Here is a 14,501-nt window from a genome sequence, read left to right on the forward strand (position 1 = left end):
GATGCAAGATTACTTTATTAGTAAGTATGGATCTTGATCATCATTAAACTAATATAAGATGTTGATCATATAAGCCATGTATTCCAAGTTTTATCAAGTCTGATTAGAAATATTGCCTCCAGAGTGGTAACAAGCTAAGCCAATCAGATGCAAGATTACCTCAAAAATATTCACAGATCTTGCTCATACTCAAACTTGTCTGAGATACTGACGATATAAATCTATATTCCAAGTTATATCAAAACTGGACAAAAAACATAGCCTCCCAGTTTGGTTTGGTGGCTTTAATACCATTTTTCAGCACATGATAGGGTATACATGGTGGCTAGTGGAGGGAGAACCACTAACCCAAGGGAAGCAACTGGCAAGCTTTCTTACATACCCATATTGGCTGAGCCAAAACAAGAACCCATGGACACAGGTGGGATGTCAGTGATTGACTATAAAGGCAAGCACGTTAGACCACTTGGCCACATGTCCTCTAGAGTGGTAACAAGCAAATGTTGATGGAGATACAAAAGACAATGGACACATGACCATATCATAAGCTCTGTAGACCTTACAGACAGGTGAGCTAAAAATTGGGGGTGGGGTTAAGATTAAGCATAGGGTTACCAATGGATAAATATAGTACATTCTATCATGGAAAAAGAATCATGAAATTATGATAAAAAGAAAGTCAACCACAAAATTTCTTACCGTGTTATTCCATCTAACATCATACCCACAATTCAGCCTCAGTCCACTGCCCTGAAAAATGTAATCAGTTGATTTAAACTTTGATCCAAAAAAAAACTCATGACATCTGCCTCTCTTTAAGGATACAGTACAGCTCACATGTATTTTCAGAACTCCATGCATTGCAGTGGGGGACTTAATCCCTCACATTTTTTTCTCCAAGATAATGCTCCATGACTGAGCAATAAAATAATTACAAATCACTGTGCCTTGGCTGCCACTCTGACAGCAACTCCACCACGGAGTGGCTAATCATCATTACTGATCGTCATGTGAACAGCCAATCAATGAAGACCACCCATGGAAAGATCAAAAAAGCATGAGGGTTTTACAATCAAATACCATTTCAGAAATCAGTAATCTTTATTTCGATCATATATATGAATAATATAAATTAATTTTTAAATTTTTAATACTGTATACATTATCACACTAAAAAGAATTTTTATTCTTCAGTAAATAGAATATTAAGTTTAATCATTATTCATGGACTTTTTTTTCTTTTACTCCTACAACAATACTAAAATCAAAAACTAAACCACAACAATAAAATTGTCAGCGATTATTTTAAACCCCAAGATGGATCACTGTGAGTACTGTGCAATTTTCTCTACAAGCAAAATATCATCTCCATTCCCACCAAAGACACTTACACGAGTCAACACATGGCATTTCTGTAATGTATATATAAAACATTAATTACCATCATTAAATTACAAGAAAAAATGAAAACTATACCATGCAGCATATGTGTCCTAAAATACTAATTCAGAATAAATAGTGAACAGTGTGACATGTCTTACAAGTTGACAATAAGGAAATAAGTTGGGATATAAAACGTGGAAAATATAGTTGCAACATTTATGGAAGTTTGAGACTTCCAATTTGAACTGTTAAAATGCATTCACACACACTTTAGGCACCGTTAGTTACAACAAATTAGGCATCATTTATTTCCAAATTGATGGCTGTGCTTACATACATACACTTGAGAATATGGTTTCTTTGAAGTATGTCAGAGGGGCAGTCTTTCTCACAACATGACTGCAGTGATAAAGATCTATTATTAATTCATCACACTGGCTTTCCTGCTTGTTTAAGTCTAACCATTACTTTAGCTATTGTACAGTTTGGCCACAGCTGACCAGAACATGTTGTTGTTGTTGTGGGGTTTAACGCATTTTTCAGCACACGATAGACTATACATGGCGGCCAGTATTATTGGTGGAGGAAGAACCCGGGAAGACCCGAAAAGAACCACCGACCCACGATAAGCTACTGGGAAGCTTTCTCACATACCCACATTGGCTGAATCCGAGACTCGAACCGGCGCAGACAGAGGTGAGATGGCAGTGATCCTTGACGGAGAGCGCTTTAGACCACACGGCCACTCGGGGCCCCGACCAGAACATGAAAAGGGCATGTAACACAGGGAGAAACAGTACATCATTTGAGAATTTCAAGCATATTTAGTAAAGTAATGCTTAAAAAAGGCAGCAAAAAACCTCTCTATTTTAGGTCCCAATCTCTCTTTTTTAATAAAAATTCAGACTCCATACTTGGCTGTTTAAAAGCTGACAGGTATAAGTTTGTTTCTAGTAAAGCAAGAAATGGCAAACATACAAATCAGAATACAGCAATAGTTTTCAAGCATTTAGAACCTTTAGAAACTTAAATGGTCTCGCCCTAATAAAGAGCTACATGTATTAAGTGCAAAGTGCCAAGTCATTCCTGTGATAGAAATGTACCTTTTCCAAGCTGAAATTGATATTGTTTGATATCACTGGACAACAAATTTTTACAAAAGTCATGTTACTGAAATAAAATTAGTCAATTCTTATCAATTTGTATGTGCTGAACACGAATATGACAGTCAAATTGCAAAATTGGCTCTAGTTTTTTTGTAATCTGCAAGAAATTAATGTTTACATAACGAAATGCATTCCAATAGTAAAAGGTCAACTGTAATAGCCTACCTATAAAAAATCAAGTCATTGACTACATCTTAGATTTCTTCGCCTGTCTCTTGTACAGCTGTTCGGGAGCATCTCTGAGGAGTGTCCAGCAGTAGTCAGCCAGCATTGTAGTGGACCATTTTCCCTGGTATCTTTGTTCCATTGTTGCGATATCTTGATGAAAACGTTCGCCGTGTTCATCACTAACAATACCACAGTTGCTAGGAAAGAAATCCAAATGGGAATGAAGGAAGTGAATCTTTAGAGACATATTGCAGCCAAGTTTCTTATACTTCATCAACATGTCTTCTACTAGTTCCTTATAGTTTTCTGCCCTAACATTTCCGAGGAAGTTTGTAGAAACTAGGCGAAAAGCATTCCATGCTTGTTTCACGTCACCTTCCAGCAAGTTGTTGAACCGGTCATCTTTGAAAAGCTCTCGAATCTGAGGACCCACAAAAACTCCCTCTTTAATCTTTGCTTCGCTGAGTCGAGGGAATTTTTCATGCAAGTATCAGAATGCTGGCAAAGTCCGGTCAATGGCTTTCACGAAGTTCTTCATCAAACCTAGTTTGATGTGAAGGGGTGGTAGCAAGATTTTCTGAGCCTCAACCAGAGCTGGGTGTTGGATATTCTTCTCTCCAATGGCTACATTCTGCCTGTGAGTCCATTCCTTCCTCATGTAGTGCATTTCCCTTGCTCGGCTATCCCACTCGCATAAGAAACACATGTATTTTGTATATCCTTGCTGCAGTCCCATTAAAAGGGCAACTACCTTCAAATCCCCACAGAGGTGCCAGCTGTACTTGTTATACTCAATGGAATTCAGTAGCTGCCTTAAGGTATCTTATGTCTCTTTCATGTGGACAGCATACGCTACTGGAATAGATGGAAGAATGTTTCCATTGTGCAAAAGCACAGCCTTGAGACTCAGTTTCGAAGAGTCCACAAATAGTCTCCATTCTTGTGGGTCATGAGTGATTTTTAAAGCATTCATGAGGCCCTCAATATCGGAACAGAATATCAGATTACTTTCCTTTCTGAAGAAAGGCTCCAATTGCTGGTGGCGCTTTCGATATGCAGTAATTGTGACATCTTCTTCTAGAAGATTCCATTGTTGGGGTCTTGATCCTAGCAATTCTGCCTTGTTCTTTGATAAGTCAAATCACGAATCAGGTCATTTAGTTCTTCCTGTGTTATTCTGTGTGGGGTTGATGATGCACCACAGTGAAAATCTGGATCACTGCATGCTGATGGACCAGGAGAAGAACAGGTCGACTCACCTTTGTCTTCGTCAGAAGAATCAAGAGAATATTCTGCTGGAGGTTCTGGAATAGGAAGTCCCTCACCATGTGGAACTGGTCTCAATGCAGACGGAATGTTTGGGTAGACTATTCTCGACTTCTTTCGCTTCGTTATTCCGCCGGAAAGAGGAGGAACCAAGCAGAAGTAACAGTCATTTAGGTGGTTGCTTGGCTCTCTCCACACCATTGGGACTGCAAACGGCATTGATGACCTTTTGCAATTCAACCACTGTGAAAGCTGTGTTGTACATGTAGCACCTTGCATCCGAAGTAAAGATGATATGCCTTCTTCACTTGAGAATTGATACTTTTCTTCTGGTTGGCAAATGTCACTTCCCCACAAATATAGCAAAAATTGTCCGCGGTATTAACACACTTTCGAGGCATTACTGTTCTTTATTGTACGTAAATGGATAAAATAATAAGTTTTATGTAACAGTAGCTTGAACTGTCTCGCACAACGTCTAAAATATTTTAAATGCTGAACCTATCTGATTGGGCTTTATATAGTACACTGCTTACGTCAGCTTCAGCAGCCACCTGGCATTAGTATAATAGGCCTACACATGTATAGTACACTGCTGACGTCAACTTACTTCAGCAGCCGCATGGCATTAGTATTGCATTGCATCAGAAAATGATGCAATCAACTGTGGATGATGTGAGCATGATGGTGTTATGCAATGTTACATCATTATTCCGGATGTTGCTGCAGTCCTACTGGAGAAATTTACACAGTGAAACATAGAAAATGAGGTATATGAATATCTTCAAAACGAGAGCCAATACAAATTTTTCACGGTTATATTCGTGTTCGGCACACCAAAATACTACAGATTAGGGCCTTTTCAAGTCAGTAATGATTTCACTGTTGACCAGTGTATGCTAACAATTTATTACAGTCTTTACAATGGTCACTGGTTTTATTTCTGCAGAACATCTGCACAAGCCATGTTTTTATTAGGGAGAGACCATTTAAGTTTCTAAAGGATTATTTTATTTGAAACAAACTTATTTTGTGATGAATGGAAGAATAAAAAAAATATACCCAAATCAAAAAGAACAATATAGTTCCATAAATTAAATGACCAGTCCCTTAAAGTATAATACAGTCAGAATTCAACCAAAGTTCACAGCTGTCTACATATATATTCACAGGTGTCTACATATATATTCACAGATTTACAGCTGTCTACATATATATTCAGCCTCATGACTCAGCCATTACTTTGCAAGGACTAAACATGTTCTTATTTAAGTGTAAATTTAGTGTTCTGTTTTGTCTTTTTTTTAAAGACTCAGCATTGTCATATATCCTTATCACATATAGTCATAAAATCCCAACCACAGAGGCATTAAATTAAAAAGCTCCAGTCTTTATGATCCATTGGACAGTGGAATACAATATTAAATTTGCAGTTGCTCACTTTGCTGTTCCCAATAATTGGAGTGTTTGATCGTGTTACAAAGCAGACAAAAGTACTGTTGTTTAAACTTTACTTCCCAAAGACCTGGATGAACTTTTCTCAGTCTTTTAGCATTTGCCATGATGCAGAGTGGTGCTACAATGTCAACAGATATTGTATACTCCAGAATGACTAATGCTGATATGGTGTTTGCAGTATGTGTAAAGTCTAAAATGATCCACCCTGCTGACTGCCTCATATTCAAAACTCCATCAACCAGGAATTCTGAAATTTATATTTGCTGGGTTTGCTGCTTTGCAGATGGCATAATCTTCCCTGAATCAAAATTTTATAAAACTTCCAGACTTTTTGATCAAGCATTTTATGTTTCGGGGGTTATAATATGTACACAATCCATGCACTCAACAACACAAGGGAATCTAGAAGAACTACAATCAAATTCTGTATCCATATCTAACAAGATCACATTATCATGTAGTTCTGAGAAATAAAAGTAAAAACACGATACAAAATGCCTTAGTCATACAAAGTACATAACGAAGATAACCCACACTTGGAACAAAGGACAAGAACTATTGCATAAGAAAGATGTACACATGGTAGAACCTTTGGCTGAATAAATACTTTCATCAAGTTTTGAGAATGGGACCAAAGTTCATCATTTGCTAGAATTGTTATAAAATAGAGTTGTTTAGCAGTGGCCCTTGTGTGACATCTCGAATCACTAGCTCACACCTAAAAATAGAATGTAGCAGCAATTTCGGGCAAGCAGATATAATATTATCACAGGCCCGTATCATTATTTAAATTACAAAATACCAAACTTAGTGAAAATGAATAGAGCAAATTAACTTTCAATCAATATAATGAAGAGTAAAGAACAACAGCAACAACAATAATAATAATAGTTGTTATTATTATTTTTATTAACCCTCATATATCTTTGCAGGGTTAAACATTGCATAAATGCAGGAACAGTCAGTCCAATTTCCATAACAACATTGCTTCTCAACAATAATTTAAAAGTAGCTCTTCCAAAACACAAATGTTATCACATACACTAGATAAAGATGAAAACAAAAATAAGGTTTACTGAATGCTGTATCATCTGTTTGTCCAAAAACAATAGGCTGATGGCACAATGCCTAGTGGGTAAATGACATCATAAAGTATTTATATCCCATTAAACAACCCTATTGGGAATAGAACTGTAAGAGTGAATGGCTGAAACCGGGAATTCTTTCAATGTTTCGAGATTTGGAACCTAATTACAAAAAGGAGTGTGGTATATATTTACTCTGATGACCACCTAAAAATGAATCTGAATAGTCAGAAGTCTGGATGGTCATCTAAAATCAAACAAGTTTGAGGATATAACACTGGTTTTATAAACAATTTTGCTACTCCAGTATTTGGGGTAAGAAAGGCTATATTGTTTACTGTATACATACCCCATCATATTTACAGCATGTCCATGGCACTCCACAGCTCATGGGGGTCTTGGAGCCACAACTGAACTCCTTACTCTCCTCATAATCCCTGTAAGACTCAAATCCACAGCACTGGAACTGGAAATAAAAAACCAAAATTGGAACTAAAACTGTTACTGGAACATGGTTAACCAAACAAAGTACCTTAAAATGAACCTAACTGCAAACGTTCACCAAGGTGTGATGGCTGTATGGGTAACAGTATATGCTCCTACTGCTGTCATAATGCAAACAGTGTAGCGGAGATTCATACAAAACAGTAACTTGTCTGGTCATTCAGTGCTGGACACTGTAATAGGAGCAGTGGAAAACTATACAAAGTTATCAAATGACTGGTTGGTGGTGGTGGACTAAAAAAAACAGACACTGTTGAATACACAATTTATTTTATTGGTCCAAATCATTAAGTATGACAGTCAAGATGTTTATTAAGCTACAATAAACTTATACTTATATTTAATAAAGATGGGCACCTGAGCAAGAGTTCCAAGAATTACCACGTATACTGGTACATAAGTCAGGTCCGACTGCAAACAACATAGATCCTTCAAATCTTGTGAAGCCACAGTAGGGATCAGTACTTTGAAGAAAAACTTGACTTCCGTTAGATTAGCCCTATAAGGTCTTAGTGCAGTCAAGTAAGACTTTTGAGAAGTCTAGCACAGTGTAACAGCGGATGCAGAAGTTCCAATGAAAAAGCTATTGTGACACAAAGTGAATACTGTGATGCATTGGCAACAACTTTCAGCACACATTGTAATGCAGCTGGATTAGAGCAGCCTCGTTTAGCATAATAAATTATGTACATGAAACTGAGTAGAGGCTGGTATGGGAAGCTATGGTGACCAGTGCTCAACAGCTTCAATTGTTTTAACAGAAAGGTAGACCCAGGCTCCAGCCAAATTACTCACTTGGACTGCACCTGTGTCAAACTGGGGAGGTTAATGGGCCACAAAATATCTGTGATATGTCCTTGGTCAAAGAGGAATGAGGAAGAAGCAGAAAATCTGGTTGTGGCTGAGTCTTGGAGATCCTTTCCAATTGGAAGGATTTTCTTGGGCTGTTTGCCAGATGGTTTCAGGCACAAGTCCATAGGTAATATGTGGTAAACTTCATGTACTGCCTTATCAAAGGCCCAGCTCTCCTCCTTCTCATATAATATGAGAGGAGTTTTTCCCTTATAGGATGCATCAAATGAGCTGTTTCTACATTAAACTCATTGTGGTCAAAAAGGATCTAGATCTAGAACAATCCAAGCAGGAGAGTGGCTGGGCATCAATGTCCATTGGTGAAAAAGACAAAGGAACACTCTGTTCCATTTCTTTTACTTGTTCGTCATGATGAGTAGGGGCTCTACGTGTTTGAGAAGTTTCAGGCTGAAGACGAGATCGCTTATGTTTTCTGGATGATGGATGCCACCTGACCAGGAGATGATCGTGGTACACTAGCCACAGCATTGCCTCTACTCTAGTTTGCTCATCACTTACCAAGGGATAGTGCTGCTCCCCCAAATTGGTAAGTCATAACATGCTACCCCAGAAATATTTGATGCAGTGCATCTCCTCCTATTGGGAGGGTGCAACATACTACCCTGAGGCGAGTGGTGCAGATCCTTCCTTGTATAAGGCAGCAACACGATACCCTGAGATAAACGGTGCACTTCCTTCCTAGCAGAAACAGCATCAAACTACTGTGAATGTGAGGGGGTGTTCAAACTTCACCCTTTTGGGGAAGGCGATCTACTCCTAGAAAATTTATTCCCTCCAATAGGAGGGGCCTTACCTGTCTCCAAAAAGATTACTCCCAAAAGCTCCTGGGACCTGAGAGTGTTCTTCTGAGATGAATGAATTGTCTTCTTACAGTGGTCTTCTTGAACCTATGTAAGTGAAAAACCTGAAAATTCTGACTATGACGGGGACTGGTTAAGTTTCATTCACTCTCTGTACATATTTCTGGAATTGGTTGGATTCCAGACTTCATTAGTCCATGCTGTGCAAAAAGGACAATGATCCTTAGATATGCACTTTGAACATGGGAGGCAGTTTGTGTGGGTGTTTCAGTGGCCTCCTTCTGGTCACACTTTCCCTCCAATTGACCCAAGATTGTTTTTTAAAATAAAAATTATTTGAGCAATGTAGACACATACAATAACAATGTGATGCAACATGAAGTCATTAATGAACTATTCTGAAAGGAGTCACTGGCATGTTAAATAGCATAAAGAAAGGATAATGCAACATTGAGATAATGTATAATGAATGAAGAATGCAAACTCTAGTAACATTAGAAATTTTCTGTCATAGATTTGAGACACATCCATTAGGCAAAATAAAATGTGTTTCTGGTTGGCCGACCATCCCTGTATCTAACTGCCCATGCGAGCACTCCCCCCACCCCCATGGTTAAAACAAAATCCAGAAATTTATTTGTGCATCTAATTGAGCCAGTTTATAGCTAAGAAAAATACAAACACAAAAAAAAACCTGCCTACCTACCCTAATTTTAAAAACAGTGCAATGGGAAAAATACATATTTGTTTTTGCCTTAACATGGTGTCCTTTGAAAATGATGACTCTTCTGTGTATGACCATGTGAAGTGTACAAGTAACAGGTTTTATCTACCCATGCATCATGTGTCAAATATAGAGACTTTTCCAATTTGATGCACAAAAATAGTTGCCAGTATGTAAATTGACCCACCTCAATGTTACATTTTACTCATTACCAAAAAACAAAGGTTTGGTCTAAAAATCGTCGCCAGTTTTGCTGATTAACACAAAATTAAGGTTTGGTCTAACTACTTTAATGGCTAGATTACAACTCTCCCAAATGGAAAACACGCGCATATCAGTTTCTTACACTAATGTTATCATAACAGATAGGGTTAAAACTGAGTGTGGAGCTTGGAGCTGACCTTATGTGATCTGTAACTGTCACATCATTTGCAGCAACAAGTTGTTAGAACCGTATAATCATCATACCCAAGAAAGAGGTGGAAAATAAACTCATGATTTTAAAGTGATTCTCATGAGAAACTATTATTTTATGCTCACCTTTGTCACGCAGTGAAGCAACAATTTCCATTCGCTCAATTTTATGCCTTGCGTTGTTCCAATATACTGTCAGCATTCTATTGAAAATAGCATCCAAGGCAATTTTTTTAAATAGATCAGAATCAAACGAAATTATCTTTTGGACCGCATTTATGACCGACCAATGATAATAGTATTGTTATCAAACCGGTGGAGCCTTCATCATCCAAAGATAATGGTTACTCGTAAGATAAAACGTAGTTTGTGCAGCAATGGTTCAAAAAGGTGAGTTGAGTGAAGAATGTGACAGTTAAGATTCCTTTATATTCTGCCATACATATATAAAGGCTAAAAAAAACCCACCATAACCAAATGTCCAATAAACAATAACTTTCAGAACAGTACACTAGCAAGGCATGCTGGGTTGCCAGAACACAAACTGCTGACTGAAGGTCCACAGCACCAGGCAGATTTGAATGCAGGGTTACAAAAACATTCTTCCAAACAAGACATAGCAGTGAAAGTGCAACTTAAGTGTGTACATTGGCTGAGTGTAGAAGACATCCCTTGTTTTAAAATATAAATCTCTTCTTAATTTAATACTTGACTTAGCGGCTGAAGAAATTGATGCCATTGGCATTTTGAAGTATTCTGCCAATCAGTATGACTCAGCTACTACCTGTTCAGAGTTACTGGAGCGCCTATCAAACATTGTTGAGGATAGTCTTATTTGTTGTTGTTGTTGTGGGGTTTAACGCCATTTTTCAGCACACGATAGGCTATATATGGCGGCCAGTATTAATGGTGGAGGAAGAACCCGGGAAAACCCCGGAAAAAACCACCAACCCATGAGAAGCTGAGGATAGTCTTATACGTGACATGCAAAATTCATCATTTGTGACAGCAATGGCAGATGAAAGCACTGACATAGCCAACAATAAACGCCTTATCATATATGTTCAGATTATTTCTGATGACATGAAACCTTCAATAAGAAATTTAACAAATACATAATGCTCAGATGCTTCTGGCAAGGGAATTGCCATATTAGCTTTAGTCACACTATATAACTAATATTTTCATTGTATATTTAAACAATATAATTATATTTTAAAAACTACTGAAGGCTGATCATTGGCTTGAATAAGACTCATAGGTTTGGATTCTGACTCACTGTTTTTTGCCCTGAGTGGTCAAATGATTTACATGAAGCCATTTGTAGACAAAACACTGAAGTAGACTGTGTCTTATCGAGAATTCTCCATTCTCTGGGAGGATGTATTCACACCAAACTGATCAGAATTTTCAAGAAGTAAAAAGTAAAAGCTGCACAATAGTGATGGGTAAGTTATTGCTTCTATTAAAATCAAGGTTGGTAAAAAGTAAACGACATGTAAGATTGAAAGAATGGATAGACATTTCAATAGAAAGCTGTAAATTGTACCCAACTGATATCTATAAATAACATATCATGTATATGATGTAATTAGAATAAAATACATGTTACTCAAGCTGAGCAGCAAATGGATTGTAAGTTATCCCCACACTAATTGAGCCAATCAATTATTATTGCATCCTTTTCTAGTCTCCCAGGAAGGCATATATATTTTTTCTGATTTTTTTCTTCTGGAGATTAGCTAACCAATCAAGAATATCACTAACATTAAATCCTAAACAGAAAGAAAAAGGTTTATGGGTTTCAGTCTCATGCATCTGCATATGATGAAAAGGCAAACAGGTGTGATTCAGCCAGTTCCCGAATAGTTATCTGCACCAAATATTCCACTAATTTCATTCAAATGCAACCATTTCCAAAAGTACATAACCTATTCTGAGAGGCTGTGTTCAAATTACTACCAAACAAATTTAATGTGGGCATGTAAGAAAGCTTGCCAGTAGCTTCTCGTGGGTCGGTGGTTCTTTCCGGGGTTTTCCGGGTTCTTCCTCCACCATTAATACTGGCCGCCATGTATAGCCTATCATGCTGCAAAATGGTGTTAAATCCCACAACAACAACAACCAAACAAATTTAACACAGTAAAGCTTTATAGCAATAGAGGGACATCACTCCTTCCTTCATTACCCAGTCCTCTGCCCTCAGCATCCATCTGTTCACCAACTCTATCCTCCGAGACACTCTCATCTGGCCTCAGTACTTTTCAAGTTGCCACCTGTCCTCCAAAAAGCTCTCCCCTCTGCATCTCCTCAGATCACTAAAACAACTTCTTATATCTATGTTGTTTTTCTATTTATTCCATTTATTGTTCTGTTTATTTAATGTAAGATAAACTTACAAATGTACTCCTGTCTGTTTCTACTTCCAAAATGATTAAATTCTAAATCTGATATCAAATCCATTTACTGAAATCCTACCCACCCAACTCTGTTACAAAAAGTTACCCATCCTTCAACATGCTAAGAGTGCACATTGTCCCCTCTGGAATACTGTAACTTTAAAGGATTTTAATTTATAATAAATGTGCTCATAAAGAATGAATAAAAATAATGGAAATATATAGGGAATTTATTGAGTGAAGTAATACCTGTAAGATGGATTTCATGGAACACCACATTTTACCTGCAGAACTTTAATTTAAAGGAACACCATATTTTACATGCAGAGCATTAATTTAATGGAACACCACATTTTACATGCAGAGCATTAATTTAATAAAACACCACATTTTACATGCAGAGCATTAATTTAATGGGACACCACATTTTACATGCAGAGCTTTAATTTAATGGAACACATTTTACATGCAGAGCATTAATTTAATGGAACACCACATTTTACATGCAGAGCATTAATTCAATGGAACACCACATTTTACATGCAGAGCTTTAATTTAATGGAACACCACATTTTACATGCAGAGCATTAATTTATAGAAACACAACATATTACCAGCAAACAGAGCTACAAATTATACTAACACTACATTTTACCAGCAAACATTACAATAATGTATAGGAACACCAGATTTTACCTGCAAACATGTATTTTTATGACTTTAAAAACCCAAAGCACAAGATCTGAACTATATTTTGCAACAACGGCTGCCACTGCTGTTGTCGCTAAAACGTCCCTACTGATAATACTGTAATTTTTTGCAATTTTTTACTACGTTTAAAGTTTAGAAATATCTACATGCAAATATTTTAATTGTAGCTGATGAATAAGTACAAAAATCTGGATATTTTTTATAAGAATACAACATTTGTATTAAATTTCAGTATAAGAATTATTATGAGTTACAGGACTTATTATAAAGGAAAATTTTAAAGGTGTGGAAAATTAAGGACAGTATGGCAGAGTAAACCCTGCTTCAAGTAGTACAAATGGGAGGTGAGAAATGTGGCCTCCAGAAACAGGTAGGTCCTTAAGAGAGGTTCATTTCAAAATACTTCACTTTAAAGGATACAGAAAAACTGGGTCTTTAAGACAGGTAACTGCTTAATACAGAAAGATATGGCTGTATGTCTTGTTATCTGTTAACCCAGACAAAATAAAAATGTGAATTTTTCCAGTGTGACTGTAATACAGAGAATCAGTCCAACCAGAATTTCTTAACTTTAACTACCATTAAATATTGCGACACTGTCTTTACAGGACTCACAGTACTATTATGCTCTAATAGCAAACTTACGCAAGCACTATGATATTAAAAATTCAATAACTTTACATTTCTGAACGCTTATGATCAAAACTATATTTATCAGTATAGACCGATCCTTGATGACAGCTTCTGTGTAGAGAAAACCATATGAGCTGCAGCACTTTCTGAATATGCATGCATTTTCAATTATGCACCAAAGAGACAGGTGCTAATTTCAGTAATGAGTCTCCAAACAGGACTGAAATTCCTTCAATAAAACATCGTCTCTTTTTTTTAAATTACAACTATGATAAGCTCTCAAAAGATTCCTTTTACTGATATCTTACTTTCAATATCAACCAATCATGGCCAGCCAAACCCATAGTTACACTATTCTATGTTCACTCATTTCCTGACTGGTTCCCATTCTTCCATAACATTAGTACCATGAGTCCTACAGGTATTTCTGTTGCTTACATTTGACTGCAGGTTATCCATTGTTAACATGTAGTCATTGTTAGCTGCATAGCCTCGAACCAAAAACATCAAGCTGGAACTCATAATGGCAGGAATCTGCAAGTTATTAAAAAAATTAAATTACAAACACCGTTAATGGTTTTTACTATACATACTTACTTAATTTAACTGGAAACAACAAAGACCCTGATCTGCTGGTGCATAATGCATTGGCAGATCATGGTCTGTATTGTTTGTTCTACTCATTACTCCTAACAAACTGCATAGACCCATTATATGCCAGTGCATTTTGTAACAGCAGATCATGGTCTGTGCAGTTTGCAGCTGGACTGGACTGATAGTAGAATATATACAATATTCATGTTCAACAGGAGACGCAATATTGTTTTTGTCCGCATAATCACCTCTCAGCTAAAATTTACTGATATATATATACCCATGAAAAATAAAATTCCACTCATGGTGATATTCTGTCTGTA

At 37.0% G+C, this 14,501-nt stretch overlaps 1 protein-coding gene across 1 annotated transcript in view; it reads right to left on the minus strand.

The window, feature by feature from the left end:
* Positions 1–14,501, minus strand: part of LOC149805900 (tetraspanin-15-like) — a 75,815-nt gene that overhangs the window by 18,189 nt on the left and 43,125 nt on the right. The window contains exons 4-6 of the mRNA XM_089950663.1: positions 14,023–14,118; positions 6,876–6,992; positions 700–750 (exon numbers count right to left, since the gene is read on the minus strand). Of these exons, the coding sequence (XP_089806789.1) occupies positions 700–750; positions 6,876–6,992; positions 14,023–14,118 (264 nt within the window). The remainder of the gene's footprint in view (positions 1–699; positions 751–6,875; positions 6,993–14,022; positions 14,119–14,501) is intronic.

The sequence above is a fragment of the Sinohyriopsis cumingii genome, chromosome 2, assembly GCF_028554795.1.
Source record: "Sinohyriopsis cumingii isolate HCF-2022 chromosome 2, ASM2855479v2, whole genome shotgun sequence".
Lineage (NCBI taxonomy): Eukaryota > Metazoa > Mollusca > Bivalvia > Unionida > Unionidae > Sinohyriopsis > Sinohyriopsis cumingii.